Here is a 23992-nt window from a genome sequence, read left to right as displayed (position 1 = left end):
CATGACCTGAGCCGGAATCAAGAGTCGGTTACTCAACCGACTGAGCCACCCTGGTGCCCCTTCTTCCACATTTTTTTTTTCTTTAAGATTTTATTTATTTGACAGAGACACAGCAAGAGAGGGAACACAAGCAGGGGGAGTGGGAGAGGGAGAAGCAGGCTCCCCACCAAGCAGGGAGCCTGATGCGGGGCTCGATCCCAGGACCCTGGGATCATGACGTGAGCCGAAGGCAGACGCTTAATGACTGAGCCACCCAGGTGCCTTCTTCCACATTTTAATATATTAAATAATGCTGCTGTAACCATGTTTGTATTTTCATTATGCCCATGTATGATGATTTTGTTATATATCTAGAAGTGCAGTTTTTGTGTTGTAGGATGTGACCATTTTCAGCTTTACCAGAACATGCCAAAAGGCTTTCCAAAGTGTTTGTGGCAGTTTATCCTTTTAAAAGCAAGTTAAGAGCATTTTCATTCCTCAGTCTCTGCTGACACTTGGTGGTGTCAGGACACTCAGTCATGTCAAGTAACATACAGTACAATTTTTTGACAGGCACAGTCATGTGACAGCCACCATAATCAAGAACAGTTCCCTCACCCCAAGGGAATTATCTCATGCTATTCCTTTGCGGTCAAAACCAGTCTTCAGTCTTTTTTTTTTTTTTAGATTTTTATTTATTTGTCAGAGAGAGAAGGGGGAGAGAGCACACAGGGGAGCGGCCGACAGAGGGAGAAGCAGGCTTCCCACGGAGCAGGGAGCTGGATGCAGGGCTTGATCCTGGGACCCTGGGATTGTGACCTGAGCCGAAGGCAGACGCTTAACCGACTGAGCCACCCAGGCGCCCCTCTTCAAGATCCCTGGCAACTAATGATCTTTTGTTGTTCTATAGTTTTACTATTTCCAAAACTTCATATAAATAGAATCACACAGTTTGTGAATCTGAATTCTTTCATTTAGTACAATGCATTTGAGATTCTTGTTATTGCATGTACCAATTAGTTTATCCCTTTTATTGCTGAACAGATTTTATTGTGTGGATATAGTGTGGTTTACTCTTAACAGCTGAAGAACATTTGGACTGTTTCCATTTTTTGGTTATTATTGATAAAACTGCTATAAACATTTCTGTACAGGTTGTTTTGTGTAAACATGTTTTTCATTTTTCTGGATATCCATCCCTGAGACTGCTGATTCACATGGTAGCTTTGTAAGAAACCACCAAGCTATTTTCCCAAGTGGTTATATTTTTTGCATTTCCACAGGAGTGTTATCATCAGAATTGAAATTGCTCTGCATAGTTCTCAGCACTTGGTATTATCAGGTTTTAACTTGCAGTTTTGTAATATCTAAATCTTTGGGGAAGTGTCTGCTCTGCCCATTTTAAGATTGGGTAGTTTTCTTACCGTTCAGTTTTGAGTTCTGGATTAAAGAAGTCTTTAGGCAAGTTATTTACAAACATTTTCTCCCAGTTGGTGGCTTTTCTTTTCATTCAACAGTGTCTTTCACAGAGAAAAAGATTAATTTTAATGAAGTCAGATTACAAGTTTTTTTTAATGAATTTTCCTTTGATGTATCTAAGAGCTCTCTGCCTGACCCAGAGTCCTAAGGATTTGTTCCTGTGTTGCCTTTTGAAACTTTTATAATTTTATACTTATGTTTATGACCCATTTTGAGTTAATTTTTGTATAAGGTACTAGGTATAGCTCAAGCTTCCTTCCTTCCTTCTTTCCCTCCCTCCCTCCCTTTCTTCCTTCCTTCCTTCCTTCCTTCCTTTCTTCCTTCCTTCCTTCCCTCCCTTTCTTCCTTCCTTCCTTCCTTCCTTCCTCAGGATGACTGATTTTTCCAGCACCATTTGTTGAAGACCATCCTTTCTCCATTGAATTGCCTTTGTATCTCTGTTAAAAATAATAATAATAGCTTTATCTGTAAGAATCTGTTTCTGGGTTCTATTCTGTTTCTTGGATATCTATGTGTCTCCTTTTGTCAGTACCACAGTGTCTTGATTATTGGAGCTTTAAAGTCTACACTTCTGCACTCTGTAGCTTCCTGTATGGTGGTGATTAAGAGTTACCTTGTTACTGATTTTGAGGGGGAAAGCATTCAGGTTTTCACCATTAAGTATGGTGTCAGCTCTGGGTTTTTATAGATGCCCTTTACCAGGTTACAGAAGTTCTCTATTTTTCTGAGATTTTCATCATATAGATGTTGATTGTTTTAGCAAATTGATCATGTAACTTCTCTTTTTTAGTCTATTTATAATGGTGACTTACATTGATTCTTCAAAATTTAAACCTTGCATTCCTAGGATAAACCATATTTGGTTGTGATTATATGAAAGTATTACACTTTTTATATGTTGCTGAATTAGATTGGCTGATATTTTGTTGAGGATTTTTGCATCTATTTTCTGGCTGATGATTCTGATACTGTTTACAACTTGTGGGGTTTTCCCCTATACCACCAAGCAGTTCTCAGACACCAGCTGGGTGTCCTATGATTCAGCTCAGTTCTGACACAGTCTACCTGGGGATGGCATCAGATTCTAAGAATTGGGGGCTCAGTCCCACAAGTCTGGCCTCCACGTCAGATGCCAGTCTCATGTCCAGGTTGTCACCTGTGCTTCTGACCAACTGGCTATAAGTCAGGTTTCTATGAGCCCCTCCTTGAGTTTGATTAATTTGCTAGAGAGGTTTAGAGAACTCAGGAAACCAGTTTACTTACTTACCAGTTAATTACAGAGCATATTTTATAAAGGGTAAGATTCAACAGCCAGATGAAAAGACACAGGTGAGGTCGTGAACAAAGGAGCTTCTGTCCCCATGGAGTATGGGGCCTGGCATGATGGTATATGGAAACATTCTGGTTCACCAACTTGGAAGCTCTTCAAACCGTATTCTTTTGAGTTTTTATGGAGGCCTTATTACGTAGGCATGGTTGATTAAATCATTGGCCGTTGGTGCTTGATTTAACCTTCAGCCCTGCCGCTCTCCCCTCTCCAGAAATCAGGGTGGAACTGAAAGTTTAAACCCTCCACTCATGGTTGTTTCCCCTAATAACCAGCCCCATCTTTAGAGGGTTTCCAAAAGATACCTCATTAACATAAACTCAGTTGTCATTGAAAGGGACTTGTTATGATTAACAGGATACCCATTTCAACTTTATGGCTGGAACATTTTCAGGAACTGAGGACAAGAGACCAAATATAACAAAAGATGTTCCCATTGCTCTTACCGATCAGGAAATTCCAAGGGTTTTGGGAGCTCTGAGACAGAAACAGAGACAAAGACCAAATATATATATTTTTATTATAAATCACAGTATCACAGGAGGAATATTGATCAGTATTTTCCCTATGTCTTTGGTGGTGTCAGGGTAATGCTGGTCTTGTGAGTTTAGAAGTGTACCATCTTAGGGTGCCTAGGTGGCTCGGTCGGTTGGGCGTCTGCCTTCGGCTCAGGTCATGATCCAGGGGTCCTGGGATCGAGCCCCGCATCAGGCTCCCTGCTCAGCGGGGAGTCTGCTTCTCCCTCTCCCTCTGCCCCTGCCTCTGCTCTCTTTGTCTCTGTCAAATAAATAAAATCTTTAAAAAAAAAAAAAGTGTACCATCTTCCTGGAAGAGGTTGTGAAGAATTGGCATAATTTTTTCCTTACATGTTTGGTATAATTTCCCCGTGAATTCATCTAGGCCTGGATATTTTTTTGTAAGGTTTTTAATTATGAATTCATTATTTTTGATAAATATATAGCCATTCAGTTTACATATTTCTTGTTAGAAGTGTTTGGACAGTTTGTTCCTTTTAAGGAATTTGTCCATTTCATCTGAGTCATCTTATTTGGGGTCATAAAGCTGTTTGCTGTATTTTTTTTTTTATTCTTGTTTACACCCAACGTGGGGTTCGAACTTACAACCCCAAGATCAAGAGTTGTACGCCCCACTGACTAAGCCAACCCAGAGCCCCTTTTTTTAAATTAATGTTGGTAATGTCTATAGTGATATCGTCTTTTTTATTCTTTTTTTTTTTTTAAGATTTTATTTATTTGACAGAGACAGCTAGAGAGGGAACACAAGCAGGGGGAGTGGGAGAGGGAGAAGCAGGCTCCCAGCCGAGCAAGGAGCCCGATGTGGGCCTCTATCCCAGGACCCCAAGATCATGACCCGAGCCGAAGGCAGACACTTAACGACTGAGCCCCCAGGCACCCCTTCTTTTTTCATTCTTGATGGTTTATATTTATCCAGATATTTACTATTTCTGTTTCCTTCATGAAGTTCCAAGATTCATCCTAGTTTCCTTTCTCTTTTATCTAAAGAACTTCCTTTGGCATTTCCTTTATAGCAGGTCTGTATGCAACAAATTGTCTTAAGTCTCTTAAGTCTTCACCAGGGTGTGTACTTATTTTGGCCTCATTCCTGAAAGAATATGTTTGCTGGATATAAAATTCTGATGTTCACAAGTTCTCTTTTTCAGCACTTAAAAATTTTGATGCACTGTCTTTGGCATTGATGTTTTTTTTTTTTTTTTTAAGATTTTATTTTATTTATTTGAAACAGAGAGAGAGCACAAGAGGGGGTAAGGTGAGAAGGAGAAGCAGACTCCCTGCCGAGCAGGGAGCCCAATGCAGGACTCGATCCCAGGACTCCGGGATCATGACCTGAGCTGAAGGCAGTCGCTTAACCAACTGAGCCACCCAGGCGCACTGGCATTGATGATTTCTGAAGAGCAATCCACAGTCACTCAAATCATTTGCTTCTACAAAATGTATCCTTTTTCTCTGTCAGATCTCAAGACTTTAAATCTCTGATTTCAAGTAGTTTGATTTTGATATGTATAGGCCTTCTTTTTTGTTTGCTTTTAGCCTGTTGGGTGTTTTCTGAGCTTTTTGAATCTGTAAATTTTTGTCTTTCACCAAACTTGGGATGTTTTTAGCAATTATTTCTTCAAATATTTTTTTTCTGTAACCACCTCTTCTCCTTCTGAGACTTACGTGACATGAATGTTCAGCCTTTTGAAATTGTCCCACAGGTCCCTGAGGCTGTATTTATTTGTCCTCAATCCTTTTTTCTCAGTATCTCATATTAAATAGTTTCCCCTGAGTCATCTTCCAGTTTGCTGACTTTCCTCTGTCATCCCCATTCTCGTCTTGGACCCATATAGTGAATTTTTAATTTCAAATATTTCTCATTTTCAGTTCTAAAGTTTCCATTTGGTTCTTTTTCATAATTTCTATTTCTCTGCTGTGATCTTGCCTTTACCTCACAGAGCATATTTATATCGTCACTTTAAAGTCTTTGACAGGGCACCTGGGTGGCTCAGGTGGTTAAGCATCTGCCTTCGGCTGAGGTCATGATCCCAGGATCCTGGGATCAAGTCCCACATCGGGCTCCTGGCTCGGTGGGGAGCCTGCTTCTCCTTCTCCCTCTGCCTCTCTCCCTGCTCATGCTCTCTTTCTCTCTATCTCTGTCTCAAATGAATAAATAAAATCTTTAAAAAAAAAATAAAGTCTTTGACAATTCTGGGGTGCCTGGGTGACTCAGTTAAGCGTCCGACTCTTGATTTCGGCTCAGGCCATAATCTCAGGGCTGTGAGATTGAGCCCTGTGTTTCGCTCCACACTGGGCATGGAGCCTGCTTAAGAGTCTCTCTCTCTCATGTGTACACTCTCTCTCTCTCTCTTAGAAAAAAAAACCTTTAAAGTCTTTGACAAGCTCAATATCTGGATCCTGTTAGGACTGGGATCTCTTGACTCTTTTTTCATTTCAGAACTAATCCCATTTCCTGGTTCTTCGTAAGGGAGCAATTTTTTATTATGTCCTGGACAGTTTGAATATAACACTGTGAGACTCTGGGTCCTATTAAAAATACCTGGAAAATGTTGAGTTTTGTTAGTCATTTTATTTTTGTCAGACAATCTACCCAATTAGATTCAGATTGCATGTACCTTTGTCACTTTATGCGGGTGCCTTTGTCACTTTATGCGGGTGGTGGTTCCAGTGTTTGTTGAGTCTTCATGGTCTTTACTATGCTGTGTAGGCTTGCCCAGGGCATGCCCCACTCAGGGACTTGGACAGTGACTTGTACTATAATTTCATTCTCAACACCTTTGTCATGTTTCTTTAGTTCTGTTTCATGAACACACAGCTTAGTGGTAAGCCAGAATTAGTGCTTTTTCTTTAGCTCCCTCTTCTCCAAGACTTCCTTCACATTCTCCAGATAACATGGTTTCCTTTTCCCATTTCCTCTGGTGGCCAGAAAGGTAACTTTTCTTCAGTTTCTGCCTCCTAACTTGTGAGTTTTGAGTGACTAAGAGAGAGGGGAAAAAAATAATGGGGATTCCCTCCATACTCTCCCGACACCATATCCTCTTCTCAGTTCTGCTAGTTAAAGAGATGGGCTTTCTCTTGGGGTTTTAGTTGCTGCTGCATGCAGATCCATGACTGGTGCTGACCTTGGGCAGACTATGAAGTTTGCTGCATCGATTGACTCTTCTTTCACAAATAATTTCTTGTTGCATGTGATGCTGTTGGTAGCATTTACCCGCAGAACTTTTATTTTTTAATTTAACCAAATGGGAAAACAAACCAAAAATCCCTGCCTCACCATAGTCTTCAGTAGGGAAGGGCCCCTTTCTCAGTCTTCTGGCTGGAGCTCTTTCTCTGAGTTCCCTGAGTTCCTGTCTGTTTTTGCTGTGAGCTCCATGAATATCAGCCCAGAATACAAGGAAAAAACTGAACCTCACCTTCTTATGGGTCTTTCAAGTTTGACTTCCCACACCTACCTATTACTTTCCAGAATCCTCATGTAGTTGCTTTTCATATTTTATCATCCATTTTTAGTTGTAATAAGAGAAATAAGCCATACTGTGTATGGCTTATCATCATGGCTGCTTCTCGAAGTCAAATTTATTTTATATAATAAAATTGATTATGGTTTATACTTTGTGTCTTCTGTGTTTTTAATAAACTTTCTTAACCAAAGGTCATAGAACTACCCTTGTATATTTTTATCTGTGTGTGTTAGTTTTTACATTTAAGAATTGATTTTATGTCCACGATAAGACAGGGATCTAATGTCAGGAGCCCTTGCAGTTCCAGTTATCATGTGTCTACTTTTGATCTAGAATGCTATACAGGCATACCTCCTTTTATTGTGCTTCACAAATGCTGCGTGTGTTACAAGTTAAAGATTCAAGACTTCAGTGGAGGAAGTATCTGCAGATGTGGAAATAGCAAGAGAACTCGAATTAGAAGTAGAACCTGGAGATGTGACTGAATCACTGCAATCTCATGATCAAACTTGAACTGATGAGTATTTGCTCCTATTTTTTTATTTGGGGTTAGGATGAATTTATTTTTTAATTTAAATTCAATTAATATATATTATTAGTTTCAGAGTTAGGGGTCAGTGATTCATCAGTCTACTATAATGCCCAGTGTTCATTACATCGTGTGAGAGTTGCACCTTTTGATGAGCCAAGGAAGTGGTTTCTTCAGATGGAAGGTACTCCTGGTGAAGATGCTGTGAAGATTGTTGGAATGACAACAGAGGATTCAGTCTATCACATGAACTTAGTTGATAAAGCAGAAGCAGGGTTTAAGAGGATTGACTCCATTTTTTCTATATATATGTGTATGTGTATATATACATACACACACATACATAATGGAATATTATGCAGCCATCAAAAAATGAAATCTTGCCATTTGCAACAACATGGATGGAACTGAAGGGTATTATGCTAAGCGAAATAAGTCAGAGAAAGACAATTATATCTCACTGATGTTTGGAATTTAAAAACAAGGCCTAAGTTCATAGGGGAAGAGAAAAAAATAAGATGAAATCAGAGAGGGAGACAAACCATAAGAGACTCTTAATCTGGGCGCCTGGGTGGCTCAGTTGGTTAAGCGACTGCCTTCGGCTCAGGTCATGATCCTGGAGTCCTGGGATCGAGTGCCACATCGGGCTCCCTGCTCAGCAGGGAGTCTGCTTCTTCCTCTGACCCTCCCCCCTCTCATGTTCTCTATATCTCATTCTCTCTCTCAAATAAATAAAATCTTTTTAAAAAAAAAAAAAAGACTCTTAATCTTAGGAAACAAACGGTGGCTGAGGGGAGGGGAATAGGGTGATGGGGTAACTGGGTTATGGACATTAAGGAGGGCATGTGATGTAATGAACACTGGGTATTCTATAAGACTGATGAATCACAGATCTGTACCTCTGAAACCAATAATACATTATATGTTAATTGAATTTAAATTAAAAAATAAAAGTTCTGCGGGTAAATGCTACCAACAGCATCACATGCAACAAGAAATTATTTGTGAAAGAAGAGTCAATCAATGCAGCAAACTTAATAGTCTTTATTTGAAGAAATTGTCACAGCGAACCCAGCCTTCAGCAGCCACCACCCTAATAAGTCAGCTGCCATCCACATTGAGGCAAGACCCTCCACCAGTAGAAAGATGATGATTTGCTGAAAGCTTAGATGCTGGTTAGCTTTTTTTTTTTTTTTAGCAATGAGGATATTTGAATTAAGGAATGTATATTTTATGGACAATGCAACAGACTACAGGACAAGCTAACTTTCATATGCACTGGGAAAGCAAAAAATTCATTTGACTCACTTTACTGCTTCTTTATTACAACAAAGGCTAGAGGAAGCAGCTTAGTGAGAGAGTTGTATTAGACTTGCTAATTCCCTACCCACCAGTTCTACCTCCCAACTAAGTCCAGCCTGGACCAGTCCAGCCCGAGGAAAGCTTGCATCTGCAGAGGAAACCAACTTAGGTCACTGCTTCCTACTCACCAGTCCAGGAAAAGAAGGGAAAAAGAGACCAGACTCCCCACCATCAAGGTAACTCACTCCACCTCCCTGGGGAAGGTGTAGGAGTGGGGTAAGAGACCAGGAGCCTTTAGCAGATCTGTTGTCATGCAGTTTGGGTGAAAGAAGAGTAGTTTGTAGCTCCCCCCCACACACCGATTTCAATTTGTCAGTTTTGTTGTTAGAAATATTTAAGATTTTTCTGCTTATTTATTTGAGAGAGAGCACCAGCAGGGGGAGGGGCAGAGGGAGTGAGAAGCAGACTCTTCCCTGAGCAGGGAGCTGGACTTGCAGGTGCAGGGCTGGGTCCTAGGACCCTGAGATCATGACCCGAGCCAAAGTCAGATGCTTAACCAACAGAGCTACCCAGGTGCCCCTTGTTAGAAGTAATTTCTGAAAATTAGTTGAACTAAACTATTTCAATATTTAGCTGCATTCACAAGAGAAAAGAATGTCATTGTCATATGACTTAAAACTTTTGACTTCATCTTTAAAGAGCATTTACTATGGCCTTGGATAGTACCATGTTTCTTTGGATTAAAAAAGAGTAAATACTTCAGACTTCTTGTTTTTCTTATACTTAGATCTACCAAGTTCATGGTTTTATAAACTTAGTCATATATTCATTACTTGCTATGAGCAAGAATTACACTAGATATAATTAGCACATGATTCTCTCATTGGAAGGCCCCACAGTATAATAGAGAAACAGACAAAGTATTTGTGATACTTGCTCACTACCACAAAACCATGGCCAGAATTTTTTGGTTATGTAAACAATGGAGAAATTAATGAGAACTAATGATACATGTAAGGAAACATTGTTTCTTTGTAATACATTTGTGAAGATTTTGTGACGTTTTGAAATGGTAATCCTATTTAATGACCGATTTTCTACCACTCTAAGTAACAAATTGGTCATCTCGAATAAGCCAAAGTTACTTGGTCAAAATTTATCCCTTTCAGGTATGTTTTTTAGTTGTTTGCTCTTAGTTTTATGCCATCAAGGTATTTTAGTGGGAAAAGATACCTGACATTACATTTTTGTTATATGAAGTCTTTTAAATTAAAAGGTGGGGGGTGCCTGGCTGGCTCAGTCAGTATAGCCATGTGACTCTTGATCTTGGGGTTGTGAGTGCAAGCCCATGTTTGGTGTAGAGATTACTTAAAAACATCTAGAGGAGTCAAAGTCCTAGAAAGTAGAAGAGTGGTTGCCAGAGTTGGGGGAGAGGGGAAAATGGGGAATTATTGTTTCATGGGTATAGTTTCTGTACAAGATAAAAAAGTTCTGGAGACTGAATATCCAACAATGTAACATTATTGACCTGTACATTTAAAGATGGTTAAGATTGGGAGGTGGCGGGGTTGGGGGGGGGGTGGTTGAAACAGGTGGTGGGATTAAAGAGTATACTTATGAACACTAAGTAATTAATGTATAGAATTGTTGAGTCACTATATAGTACACCTGAAACTAATATAGCACTGTATGTTAACTATACCAGAATTAAAATAAAAAACTTAATAAAATTTAATAATTTTTAAATAAAAATTAAAATGGTTAAGATTATAAAAAATAAAATCTTTAGGGCGCCTGGGTGGCTCAGTTGGTTAAGCGACTGCCTTCGGCTCAGGTCATGATCCTGGAGTCCTGGGATCGAGTCCCGCATCGGGCTCCCTGCTCAGCAGGGAGCCTGCTTCTCCCTCTGACCTTCCCCCCCCTCATGTGCTCTCTGTCTCTCTCATTCTCTCTGTCTCAGATAAATAAATAAAATCTTTAAAAAAAATAAAATCTTTAAATAGAGAGATGGAGGTGGCATCACACTGCTACCTCAGAAATAGAAACTAGAATGAATACTCATATGTCTTTAATGACAAAGGAAATCTTTATTCTCTACTCACTAAAATTCTAACTGTAGAGTCACTCAGCAACTAGAGCAAAAAGTGAAGTGTCTGTGCATGCGTGCAGAAAAGGGATCCCAGGGAGTGGAAAGAACACAAATGTTAGAGTCAGGCCAGCCTAGGTCACATCCTCAACCTGAGTAACCTTGGACAAGTTCTTAACCACCTGAGCCTTAATTTTCTCCCTGCCTGTAAGGAATAATAGCTATTTCATTAAGTTCTTTTAGAGAGATGCACAATGTCTTCCTTTTTTTTTAAATGATTTTATTTATTCATTTTGATAGACAGCGAGAGAGGGAACACAAGCAGGGGGAGTGAGAGAGGGAGAAGCAGGCTTCCTGCCAAGCAGAGAGTCCGACTCAGGGTTCAATCCCAGGACCCTGGGATCATGACCTGAGCCTAAGGCAGATGTCTAACAACTGAGCCACCCAGGCGCCCTGCACAAAGTCTTTCTAAGCCCACAACCTGAACATTAATGCCCCCAGTCTTTCTAAGCCTACAATCTAAAGGAATTCTTCAAACAAAAGTAGGCCAAGCATATTTTACGAACTTAGTGCCAGGTAGCAGGCTGCCTACAAAATTTCAAGAAAGAGGATGCTAAATAAAATAGATACCAATAGTGCTTATTTTGATACTGTAGTTTATATCTTCCTGACTGAAAACGTAGAAATGGTTATTTATGGGGGGAAACCTTAAAGCCACTTAAATATGCAGTATAGAATAGGGGGTAAATAAAGTGGTTTTTTTTGTTTTGTTTTGTTTTTTTTATTCATGAGAGACAGAGCGAGAGAGAAAGGCTGAGGGAGAAGCAGGCTCCCAAGGAGCAGGGAGCCCGATGCGGGACTCGATCCCAGGACCCCGAGATCATGACCTGAGCCGAAGGCAAACGCCCAACCATCTGAGCCACCCAGGCACCCAGGGAGTAAATAAGTGACAGGACATCATGGGAACATTTATGGTTTTGAAAAGTATAGATAAGGTAAAACTGGTTTGGGGGCACCTGGGTGGCTCAGTCATTAAGAGTCTGCCTTCAGCTTGGGTCATGGTCCTAGGGTCCTGGGATTGAGCCCCGCATCGGGCTCCCTGCTCGGCGGGAAGCCTGCTTCTCCCTCTCCCATTCCTCCTGCTTGTATTCCCTCTCGCTGTGTCTCTGTCAAATAAATAAATAAAATATTTAAAAATAAAATATCTTAAAAAAGAAAAATGGTTTTGATGTGTTGTGGGATATATGTATTTTACAGTTAAGCTTAGGTTTTTAAAATGAAGAAAAACTGAAAAAAATCCAACAACTGCTATGAGTGATTCTTTCATTTTCCAATTTGTCAGTACTATGAGGTTGCTTTCATAATAAGAAGACTATGTAAGAGAGCCAATGAACCTCATGGAGCAAAAAGTTTCTTCATAGACAAAACACAAACTTAGGTTCCTTAATGCTTGGTTCCATTAAGACAACCAAAGGAGGAGACCGTCAGTCTTGGTTCTTTTAACTCCTTAAGCACTAGCCTTTTAGCTGTTGTGTTCCTGTCAGCTGTCATAATTTAGTCGACCATGTCAACTGGATAGAACTATAACACTCAAATTTATCTTTTCTAAAGCAGTGTTTTTCTTTGTTTTAATGTTACAGATTTATTTGAGGTTCCTAGATTATCAAATGGAGCACTCAAATGAATGCAAGAGAAACTTCGTTGCAGTTTATGATGGAAGCAGTTCTATTGAAAATCTGAAGGCCAAGTTTTGCAGCACTGTGGCCAATGATGTGATGCTGAAAACAGGAGTTGGAGTGATCCGAATGTGGGCAGATGAAGGTAGTCGGCTAAGCAGATTCAGAATGCTCTTTACTTCCTTTGTGGAGCGTAAGTAAATCCTATAGCATTGAGATCTTTTACATAATTTTCATTCATTCATAATTCAATTATTGAGCATTTCCTTTTGACAAAGAGAATGCAGAAATAACTAAGTCTTAGTCCCTATTCTCAAGGAATTAAGTGTCCTGGCTGAAAAACCATGTTAATACATAAATTGCAACACTGCCTTATTATAAAAGTGTAACGTGATAGGGAACACAGAAAGTGGAGACTCAAGATTTTCAAAATTAAAAATAATTATCAGTAGTATTAATTCAGCTTGGTATATAATTATGAATCTACCAAACCATGCTCATCAAAATTTAGATAGGCTGTGTTTTCTTTTTTCTAACTTCTAATTTTTAAATAATTTTAAGCTTATCTAAAGTTATAAAAATAGCACAGAGTTTTCATTTGTCCTTCACTCAGATTCCCCTAATAATGTGGTAAAACTGAAAATTAACACTGATACACTATTATCAACCATTATATATAGACCTTATCCACATGTCACTAGTTTTCCTATTAATGTCCTTTTCTGATGCTGGATCCCACGTTGCGCTTACTTGTCGTCTGTCCTTTAGTCTCCTCAATCTGTGACAGTTCCTTAGTCTTTAATGACCTTAATATATGTGAAGAGCAATGGCCATTTATTTAGTAGAATGTCAATTTGAGTTTGTCTGATGTTTTCTCATGGATTCTTTTGAGGTTATGTATTTCTGTCACTGTCACAGAAATGACGCTACACGTTTCTCAGTGCATCATACCAGTGAGGTAGGCGTACATCATGTGGATCTGTCTCATGTTAACTTTGCTCACTTCCTTAAGGTGCTCTCTGTCAGGTTTCTCCACTATAAAGTTACTGATGTTTTCATTTCTAGTTAATAATTCTCCTTGAGACTATGCAAATATCCCTTTGCTCACTAATTTTAGCGTCTGTTAATGGTTTCTGCCTGTAATAGGTATTATTATAGGGCGCCTGGGTGGCTCAGTTGGTTAAGCGACTGCCTTTGGCTCAGGTCATGATCCTGGAGTCCCTGGATCGAGTCCTGCATCAGGCTCCCTGCTCGGCAGGGAGTCTGCTTCTCCCTCTGACCCTCCCAACCCTCCCCCCTCTCATGTGCTCTCTCTCTCAGTCTCTCTCTCTCAAATAAATAAAATCTTTAAAAAAATTTTAAAAATTTAAAAAAATAGGTATTATTATAGTGTTTACCTAATGGTAGTTTTCTGTTTCCATTATTCCTTCTACACTTATTAGTTGTAATTCTGTGAGGAAGAGTTATTTTTCCCCTCATTTATCTATTCAGTGATTTATTTCAGTATGAGTTTATGGATTTTTATTTTATGCCATTACTATATATAGTTATATATAACAAAATTATTATAATACTAACATTATTTTGTTATTCAGAGCCCCAGCTTTGGCCACTGGGAGCTTTTTCAAGTTGTCTCTTTTAACTTTTGATGTGTCCTTCCCTTTTTTTTTTAATCACTTTATTTTCTGTCACCACAAGATGGCCCAGGTTCAGCTGTGTTTTCCCTGGCCCAGCCATAAAACCAACCATATTTCCGGGCGCCTGGGTGGCTCAGTTGGTTAAGCGGCTGCCTTCGGCTCAGGTCATGATCCTGGAGTCCCTGGATCGAGTCCCGCATCGGGCTCCCTGCTCGGCGGGGAGCCTGCTTCTGCCTCTGACCCTCCCCCCTCTCATGTGCTCTCTCTCTCTCATTCTCTCTGTCTCAAATAAATAAATAAAATCTTTAAAAAAAAAAAAAAAAAAAAAAAAACCAACCATATTTCCAAGAAGCCCTTTTCTTCTCGTACAAAAGACACTGCTAAAAGCACTTCTGGGGTTCTTATAGGAATCATAATGAATCCATGGATTGCTTTAGAGTAGTAGTGTCATCTTAATCAGTTTTAAGTCTTCCAGCCCACGGACCCAGGGTGTCTTCCCACTTATTTGTTGTCTTTCATTTTTTTCAAGAGTGTTTTGTACTCTTTAGTATACAACTCTACAAGTACACATTGTTAGTGTGTAGAAATGTACCTGATGTTGTATTCTGTGTTTGTATCCTGCAGCTTGCTGAATTAGTTTATTAGCTGTGTGTGTGTGCGATCTTGTTAGGGTTTTCTACATATAAGATCATGTTGTTTGTAAACAGGTAATTTTCCAATATTGGGTGCTATTTTATTTTTTTATTTCCTTTTCTCACCTAATTGCTCTTGCTAGAACTTCTAGTACTATATTGAATAGAAGCTATAGGAGACACCCTTGTCTTGTTTCTGATCTTAGGAGCAAAGCTTTCAGCCTTCCACCGTTGAGTAGGTGTTAGCTGAGTAGGGTTTTCATATATGGGCTTTATCATGTTGAGGAAATTTTCTTCTGGTCCTAGTTTACATATTGAGTGTTTTCATCATTAAAGGATGTTGAATTTTGTCAAATGCTTTTTCTGATTCAATTGAGATGATTATGTCATTTTTTTCCTCTTCATTCTGTTAATGTGTTGTATTACAGTCATTGATTTTTTTTAAAGATTTTATTTATTTGACAGAGACATAGCAAGAGAGGGAACACAAGCAGGGGGAGTGGGAGAGGGAGAGGGAAAAGCAGGCTTCCCGCCGTGCAGGGAGCCCGATGCAGGGCTCCATCCTAGGACCCCAAGATCATGACCTGAGCCGAAGGCAGACGCTTAATGACTGAGCCACCCAGGCACCCCTCATTCATTTTTATATGTAGAACCATTTTTATGGTCCAGGAATAAGTCCCACTTGGTCATGGTGTATAATCCTTTTAATATGTTGCTGAATTCAATGCTAGTATTTTGTTGAGGATTTTTGCATCAATATGTATAAGGGGTATTTGTCTTTAGTTTTATTTTCTTGTAGCATCTTTGTCTGACTTTGTATCAGGGTTATGCTGGTCCATAGAATGAAAAAGAAGTGGGGCACCTGGGTGGCTCAGTCGTTGAGCGTCTGCCTTCGGCTCAGGTCATGGTCCCAGGGTCCTGGGATCGAGCCCCGCATCGGGCTCCCTGCCCCGCGGGAAGCCTGCTTCTCCCTCTCCCACTCCCCCTGCTAGTGTTCCCTCTCTCGCTGTGTCTCTCTCTGTCAAATAAATAAAATCTTTAAAAAGAAAAAAGAAAAAGAAGTGACCCTTTCTCTCCAACTTTTTGGAAGAGTTTGAGAATTGATGTTCTGTAAACAGTTGGTAGAATTCCCCAGTGAAGCCATCCAGTCCAGGGCTTTTCTTTTTTGGGAGATAGTTTGATTTTACTGATTCAGTATCCTTGCTAGAGATCTATTCGAATTTTCTATTTAGTTTTATTCAGTTTTGGCAGAATATGTGTTTCTAGGAATTTGTCTATTTCATCTAGATTAGCAGTTTGTTGGTGTAGAATTGTTTTTAGGATTCTCTTTTAATCCCTTTTAGCTATAACATCTAAACTGTCTCCACTTGAATTTCTGATTTTAGTAATTTGAATCTTCTCATGTTTCTCTTTTTTCCTTGGTCATTGTAACTAAAAGTTTGCCAATTTTATGGAGCTCTTCAAAGAATGATTTTTTTTCTTTTCTTTAATTTTTCCATCCTCTATTTATCTCTCTTCTCTATAATTTCAGTGCTTCTGACAAAGGCATAGAATTCCAAGTTTAGTTTGTCCTTTTTTTCCTCATTCTTTAAGGTTAAGTTACTGACTTGAGATCTTTCTCCTTTTTTTAATATAGGCATTTTTAGCTATAAATTTCCTTCTTTGCACTGTTTTCACTGCTTCTCATCAAGTTTCGCTGTGTTGTTTTCATTTTCATCTATCTCAAGATATTCTCTAATTTCCCTTGTGATTTCTTCTTTGACCAGTTGGTGGGTTAAGAGTGTGTAGTTTAATTTCCGCATATTTATGAATTTTCCAGTTTTCATTCTGTTATTGATTTCTAGTTTTATTTCAGTGTGATTGGAAAAGATATTTTGTGTGATGTCAGTCTTTTAAGATTTTTGTGTGTATGTGGTGTAATATATGGTCCATCCTGGAAAAAGTTCCATATACACTTGAGAAAATTGTGTATTTTGCTGTTGTTGGGTAGAACTTTCTGTATATCTATTAGATCCAGCTGGTTTATAGTGTTATTCTTTTATTTGCTTATTAATCATCTGTATAGTTGTTTTACCCATTATTGAAAGCAGGATAGTGAAGTCTCCAGCCATTGTAGAACATCCAATTCTGCCTTGAATTCTGAAAATGTTTGCTTCTTATATTTTAGGACTCTGATTTTTGGTTTATATTTTTTTATAATTGTATCTTTTTGATGAATCCCTTTTACCAATATACAGTGTTCCTCTTTGTCACTTGCAACAGTTTTGATTTAAAGTCTATTTTTGTTGATATTTGTATGGCCACCCCAGCTGTCTTTTGGTAACTATTTGCATGGAATATCTTTCTGATTTTTTCACTTTCAACCAATTTATATCGTTAGATCTAAAGTGAGTCTTTTTTTTTTTAAGATTTTATTTATTTATTTAACTGACAGAGAGACAGCTAGAGAAAGAACACAAGCAGGGGGAGTGGGAGAGGGAGAAACAGGCTTCCCGCCAAGCAGGGAGCCCGATGCGGGGCTCGATCCCAGGACCCTGAGATCATGACCTGAGCTGAAGGCAGCCGCTTAACCAACTGAGCCACCCAGGTGCCCCTAAAGTGAATCTTTTTAGAACAGTATATAGTTGGATCTTTGGGATTTTTTTTTTAATTATTATTATCTATTCTGCCAATCTCTGCTTTTTGAATGGAGGGTTTAACTCATTTACATTTATAGTAATTACTAAGAAGAAAGGACTTCTGCCCTTTTATTGTTTGTTTTCTAAATGTCTTAAAACTTTCTGTCCCTCATTTTCTTCATTACAACCTTCTTTTGTGGTTAGTTGATTTTTTGTGGCAACACATTTGAATTTCCTTTTGTGTATATTCTTTAGATATTCTTTGTGGTTATAGTGGGGTTTTGTCTTTTTATGAGTTGGTTACATCTTTAAAAGTCATCTTTACCATTTTGTGAGCACGTGAGAACCTTTTCATATTAAAGAATGGGGTAGTTCAGGGCGCCTGGGTGGCTCAGATGGTTAAGCGTCTGCCTTCGGCTCAGGTCATGATCTCAGGGTCCTGGGATCGAGTCCCGCATCGGGCTTCCTGCTCCTTGGGAGCCTGCTTCTCCCTCTGCCTCTCTCTCTCTCTCTCTCTGTCTCTCATGAATAAATAAATAAAATCTTTAAAAAAAAAAATGGGGTAGTTCATATATAGATACTGACCCAGCTTAAAAGTGGAAAAACTCTGAGGACAGGTTTTAGGATTCTTCCCTTAAACTCCTGATAATTCACGTGAACAAATCCCAGGAAAAATTGGTTCTATTGCCTTTCTATCTTCTATAAAAGTCCAAGTGATTTGTCAGTACTTCCTAATAATTATTTTGTTGATTTTGCTTATAAGTACAAATCATATTACATTAGCTTTGATTTTTTTAAAAAACTGCTTTCAAAAATACCATCATGTTTTTGGCTTGGTTTTGAGTGGCTTGGTTTAACTTTAGTCTACATTTGGATAGTGCTGATTAGTCTTTCTGACTAGTCCCTTTCCTCACAGTCACCTCTGTATGAAGAAAATTACCATTTAAAGACTCATCCAAACTGCCCCAATATAGTTGACTGTGTATGTTCACATCACATATATTTTAAAAATAAGTGGTAAATCTTCTGTATTGTCCTCATAAGAGAAGGAAATATTTTCACTTTTATATCCCGACTGATGAATACAATAAAATGGTAAACTATATGATTTTTGCAAATCAAAATTTGTAAATATAAAGGTAAGATACTATCAGATATTTTTCTTGAGAAATTTAGGAATTAGTAATTTTTCCCTTCACTTATAATTTCAAGGTATTATTATTCCATGATTCTATGTTGGGATCATGATCATATGTGACCTATACAAGCTTTATTATAGCTGAACTCTTCTATCTATAATTTTAAAAGACTTGATGAATTGCCAGATGGCTACTTGGGTTATGAAGCTGATTTAGCCAACCAGCCTTCCTCCCTGCCTTCCATTCATTTATTCAACATTTATCATACGAGATACTGTGTTTTGCTATGAAGATACAAAAGTGGATGAAACAGTCCCTTCTCTAAAGGATCTTATTATAGTCCTTTAGGTGAGGTAACATACATGCAAATGAGGCAGTTGCAGGAATGACTGTGACAAAGACTGTTTGAGGCGGAAAACGAAGTGCTCCCTGATTAAATATCCAGGGTGCTTCCAGCAGGCGGCATCGGCTGTGGAGCAAGTAGTCCTTGAAGGGAGGGCCTGTGAGTTTATCCTTGAGGACAGTTAGATTTTAGAAGGTAGAAATGTTGAATAACTGAGGTTGTTCCAAACAGAGGCTACAGAATGAACAAAATGCATAGAGCCCAGGCTTATTTGGATCACAAGAAGTAGTAAAAGAAAGAAGAGAGAAAAATGCGTCAAGAAAAGGAGATTAAAGCTAGAGTTAGAAGGTCTTTAAAGGCTAAAATTAGAGTTCATATCATAGGCATTGGGGAGTTTTGAAGAGTTTCGTACTACAAAATGACATAATCAGAGCCGTGCTTCAGTTGGAGTGGAGAGGCTGTGTAGGAGGGAGGCTAACTTCCATAGTAGGGGGCTAGACCAAGATGGTCTGAACCAGAACAGCGACAGAGGGAGAGTCGTGGAAGTGCAATCAATAAGATTTGGTGACTGACTAGACCAAAAAGTAACAGAATGAGTCAAAGATACCTACAGTTTGGGTCTGACTGACTTGGAAATGAAAATTGGAGAGATAAGAGGAATAAGTATTGAGTTATTTTGGATTTAGTGATTTTCTCAAGTAGCTGGAAATGCCAAGAGCTCAGCAGTGATATTTACCGGGAGTAAACTGTGTTGCTGCTTCTTGTTGCCCTATGGATGCATATAAGCTGTTTCCAAAAAAATTTTTATCAACTTTTCACACTTGAAAAAAAACAGCTGTGTAAAGGCTATTTCAAATAACTACAAAGCAGTGCTTGATACAAAGATAGAGTTTCAGTTAGCAAGAAAGCCTTTCAGCAGTTTTCCTCTCTCCTCAGTTTGTTTATTCCCAACGTCTTGTACCTGTGCTTTCCGTAGTGCCTAGCAGCCCCATGTGGCTGTTGAATACTCATAATGTGGCCCATCTAAATTGAAAAGTGCTATAATTATAAAAATATATCCTGGATTTCAAAGACTTGGTATAAAATAATGTAAAATATTTCATGAATAATATTTTATATGTGTTAAATGAGGATGCTTTGGGTATTGTTTCAGGGCTCCCCAACACCACCCACATGGTAGGTGATTTGCTAGAAGGACTCACAGGACTCTGCATGTATTTGAATACTTATGGCTGAGAATTCTGACGGTGAAAGGATATGGGATCAACAAAGGAGAATTACTTTCTGAGTCCTCTCAGAGAAATCCTCTAACAGGCTTTCTTAACGCTCACTCCCTCTCATGAAGGGCACACGGAGCATGTACATTTCCCCAGCAACAAACAATGCAGTAACATGGACGATGTTTCTGTCCAGAGAAACCCATTAGAGCTCAGCACCTAAGGTTTTTATTGGGAACTGGTCTCATGGGCACTTTCTGCCTTGCCTGTACCAAAATTGTGGACTCACAGAAGGAAAGAAAGTATTTGGCATAAATGACGTTCACACAAACTCTAGGCACCATGAACCTTATCAGTCAGGGAATGGAGGAAAGTCCAAGTTCCCAGTTGCCAAAACTAAGGGCCAGCCTTGCACACAGACCCTTCTAAAGGCAGCCTCTTCCTGCTGTAGTAACTCTTGTCTGCACAGATATATTGGCTTAAATAAGCTAGTAGTAAAATTAATTCCACCTCTTTCTTTTTAAAGATCTTTATAATGTAGCTACTTGGTCACATTTTGGCTCATGTTGTATTTATTTTGGGCAGCACTGATATAAATCTTAAATGCAAAATTCTTCTCTAATGTGTTTTAGTTAAGGTATTTCTCTATATACATTAATGATTTCTCCATCAGTACAAATCGTATAAGTGAACAGATGAAAAGCCTCCCTCAAGCAATGTCTTCACAAGAATCACTAAATATAAGACTTAGCTCCATATCCTAAATTTAGCTTTATTATCATGAAGAACGAGAAAACTATTCCTCCAAAAAAAAAAAAAAAGTCATATGTATTTGATCAAATAAAGGATTTTGTAAGTTTTTATAAAACAAAAGTCCCAGTTTGGAAATCTCCTTTTAATAAGCACATTAGTTCCAAACAGTACATTTTTATATGCTAATTAATTCAAACTGTTAAACTCTTTTCTCTAAGCTATTAATGATGTGTAATTGTTATGAAACCATTCATGAAAACAATCAGTATTTTAGAAAAGGTTTATATGGATAGACTAATTCTGCATGAGATATTCACTTCATACCTACCCATTATAGATTACAGATATGACTAAAATAACTTGGCTGAAATGAATGATATAGAATAGCACTTCCCAAGCACTGAATACTAATATATATCTCACTCTTTGAGACAGGATATGGTTTTAGGAAAATAATTTCTAGGACTACAGCTGTGAAAGCAGCAGAAGTTATTTTTGTTAGGATAAATCCATAATGTGATTCTCAGTGACATACTGCCTGTGGGACTCCTGCAGGCCTGGTTGAAGAACAGACCATTTCTCAGCATCATTGCCACATCTCATGAGAAGAGGGGGAGAATTGAAATCCTAACCCTTCTTCTTTCTCACTCCATGACCCAGCAGTGAGTAAAGGGGGAAAGTAGAAAGTCCTCAGGCTATAAGTAGAAAACAGTTTATAACTGGCACTATTTTTGCTATTCTCTTTGTCCCTTACTTATAAATTCCAATAATTCAGCCATTTTTTATAGTTTTGAATTGAAGCATGTCGTTAGCATCCCATGTCAGTAACTCAGTAACTGATAACTTCAGTTCTCTTTATGAACAGCTATGCTTGTCCACTGAAAATGCACAGAGCTTAATACATCTGTAATTATGAATATAATACATTTCTACAAAACAATATCTGATGATGTCAGCACTGCTTTCTAATTGCTTTAAATAATGTGGGGAGCAGTTGTAAAGAATTCTGTAATAAAAACTGAGGGTGGGGCGCCTGAGTGGCTCAGTTGGTTAAGCGCCTGCCTTCGGCTCAGGTCATGATCCCAGGGTCCTGGGATCGAGCCCCACATCGGGCTCCCTGCTCGGCGGAGAGCCTGCTTCTCCCTCTCCCTCTGTCTGCCACTCTGCCTACTTGTGCTCTCTATCTCTGTTAAATAAATAAATAAAAATCTTTAAAAAAAAAAAAACCTGAGGGTGTTTTCTACTCACTGTTCAATCAGTGAGAAACACTGATCAGAAAATCTTTTTCTACCCTTTTGAGGATTATAAAGAGACATCAAAATGTTCTGTGTCACACAGTGTTCTGTGGATAAACTTTAAGAGCTAATGATAGTTTGACTCAAAATCAGAATACCTAGAAGCCACAGTGCTGCTTATAACCTCACTCAGCCCTTCTTGAAAATAGCTTCTGTTCTCTGTCTCCTCGTTTGTGAACTGGATAATACTGGTAAAATTAGAGGTCAGTAGGTAATATGATATAGTATGTAACAGAATTGTGGTATGACATAGAAACAAAATGGAAAACTCAGTTTTTAGAAGTATTCAAAAATGCTGTGTGTTCTCTAGGCCATTTGTTACGTTAAAATGCACACCTGGGTGTAATACAATTTTATGATCTATATGACACAGCTGAGGTAGGGACACTAGCTAATTTTGTACTGAAATAAAATAACACCATACATTTTCATTGGCTTTTCTCTTCCTAACCTAATGGTTTATTTATGTAACTAATACCTTTTGTCCTTATGGTAAGCTTTGAAACCATCAAGCATTTCTTAAGAATCATGAAATACTTAATGGTTAAATGATACCACATGGATTCAGTCTCTGAGTAAATTACTTACTGGATATATACATGATTCTTCTGAGAATAGAAATAACAACATGATTGAGACCACTAATTTCATAGTCTTGTTGATTTTATTTTATTTTTTTGTTTTGTTTTCAAGAATTTATTAGAAAGGGCGCCTGGGTGGCTCAGATGGTTAAGCGTCTGCCTTCGGCTCAGGTCATGATCTCAGGGTCCTGGGATCATGACTGAGCTAAAGGTAGACACTTAACCAACTGAGCAAGTCTCATTGATTTTAGAACCAGAAGTCTGAAATACCCTATAGTCCATCCCATTCTTTTAAAAAGAGGAAGCAGACACCCAGGGAGTTAGTTAAAATCTTAAAGTAGACAGGTTAACTAATAACAGAAACAATTTTTATTAATTACTAGTCCATTGTTATTTCTACTCTCTGTTTCATAGCACTATTTCCCAAGTTACAGTTCTTAGCTATTTTATTTTAGATTCTTGAGTCATAAGAGCCACCTACAGGTTATTATACTTGAAAAGGAGTGGGTAAGTCCTCAGCAAATAAGCCTAAAAGTTTTGTGCAAAGATTATTTAATCGTGGGGCACCTGGGTGGCTCAGTCATTAAGCATCTGCCTTCAGCTCAGGTCATGATCCCGGGATCCTGGGATGGAGCCCTGCATCAGGCTCCCTCCTTCTCCCTCTCCCACTCCCCCTGCTTGTGTTCCTGCTCTCGCTATATCTCTGTCAAATAAATAAATAAAATATTTTTAAAAAAGATTATTTAATCGTATATAGATAAAACTCATGCTTAAACTCAATTTAGTTTATAGTGCGGAAGGAGAAGGGTTTACACAAATCCTAGCTCATAGTAATTAACCATAGATTATTAGCCTGCTGAACTAGAACTTGGGTGACTGTTACCATTTGGGGATTCTGCCTTAAAGAGAGATTATATTTGCTCTCTACGAGCAAAGCAATTTTGGATGTTACTTTTTGTTTTAATTGAAGAATAATTGACATTCACTCAATATGGTACTAGTGTCAGTGATTTGATATTTACATACATTACAAAATGATCACAATAAGTCTAGGTTCCATCTATCACTATACAAAGTTGTTTACAATATTACCGACTATAGGGGTGCCTGGGTGGCTCAGTCAGTTGAGCATCTGCCTTCGGCTCGGGTCATGATCTCAGGGTCCTGGGATCGAGCCCTGCATCGGGCTCCCTGCTCAGCGGGAGGCCTGCTTCTCCCTCTGCCTGCCACTCCCCCTGCTTGTGTTCCCTCTCTCGCTGTGTCTCTCTCTGTCAAATAAATAAAATCTTAAAAAAAAAAAAATTACCAACTGTATTCCCTATACTGTACATTACATCCCTGTGACTTATGTATTTTATAACCAGAAGACTGTTCCTCTTAATCCCCTTCCCCTACTTTGTCC

The 23992-nt window shown here is 38.7% G+C and overlaps 1 protein-coding gene across 1 annotated transcript in view; it reads left to right on the top strand.

Moving 5' to 3' along the window:
* NETO2 (neuropilin and tolloid like 2) overlaps positions 1 to 23992 on the top strand; it is a 56637-nt gene that overhangs the window by 27806 nt on the left and 4839 nt on the right. Inside the window, exon 9 of the mRNA XM_021705635.2 lies at positions 12340 to 12568. Within this exon, the coding sequence (XP_021561310.1) occupies positions 12340 to 12568 (229 nt within the window). The remainder of the gene's footprint in view (positions 1 to 12339; positions 12569 to 23992) is intronic.

Source organism: Neomonachus schauinslandi, chromosome 16, assembly GCF_002201575.2.
Source record: "Neomonachus schauinslandi chromosome 16, ASM220157v2, whole genome shotgun sequence".
In the NCBI taxonomy this organism is placed as follows: Eukaryota; Metazoa; Chordata; class Mammalia; order Carnivora; family Phocidae; genus Neomonachus; species Neomonachus schauinslandi.
This window is presented reverse-complemented; position numbering and strand designations above follow the sequence as displayed.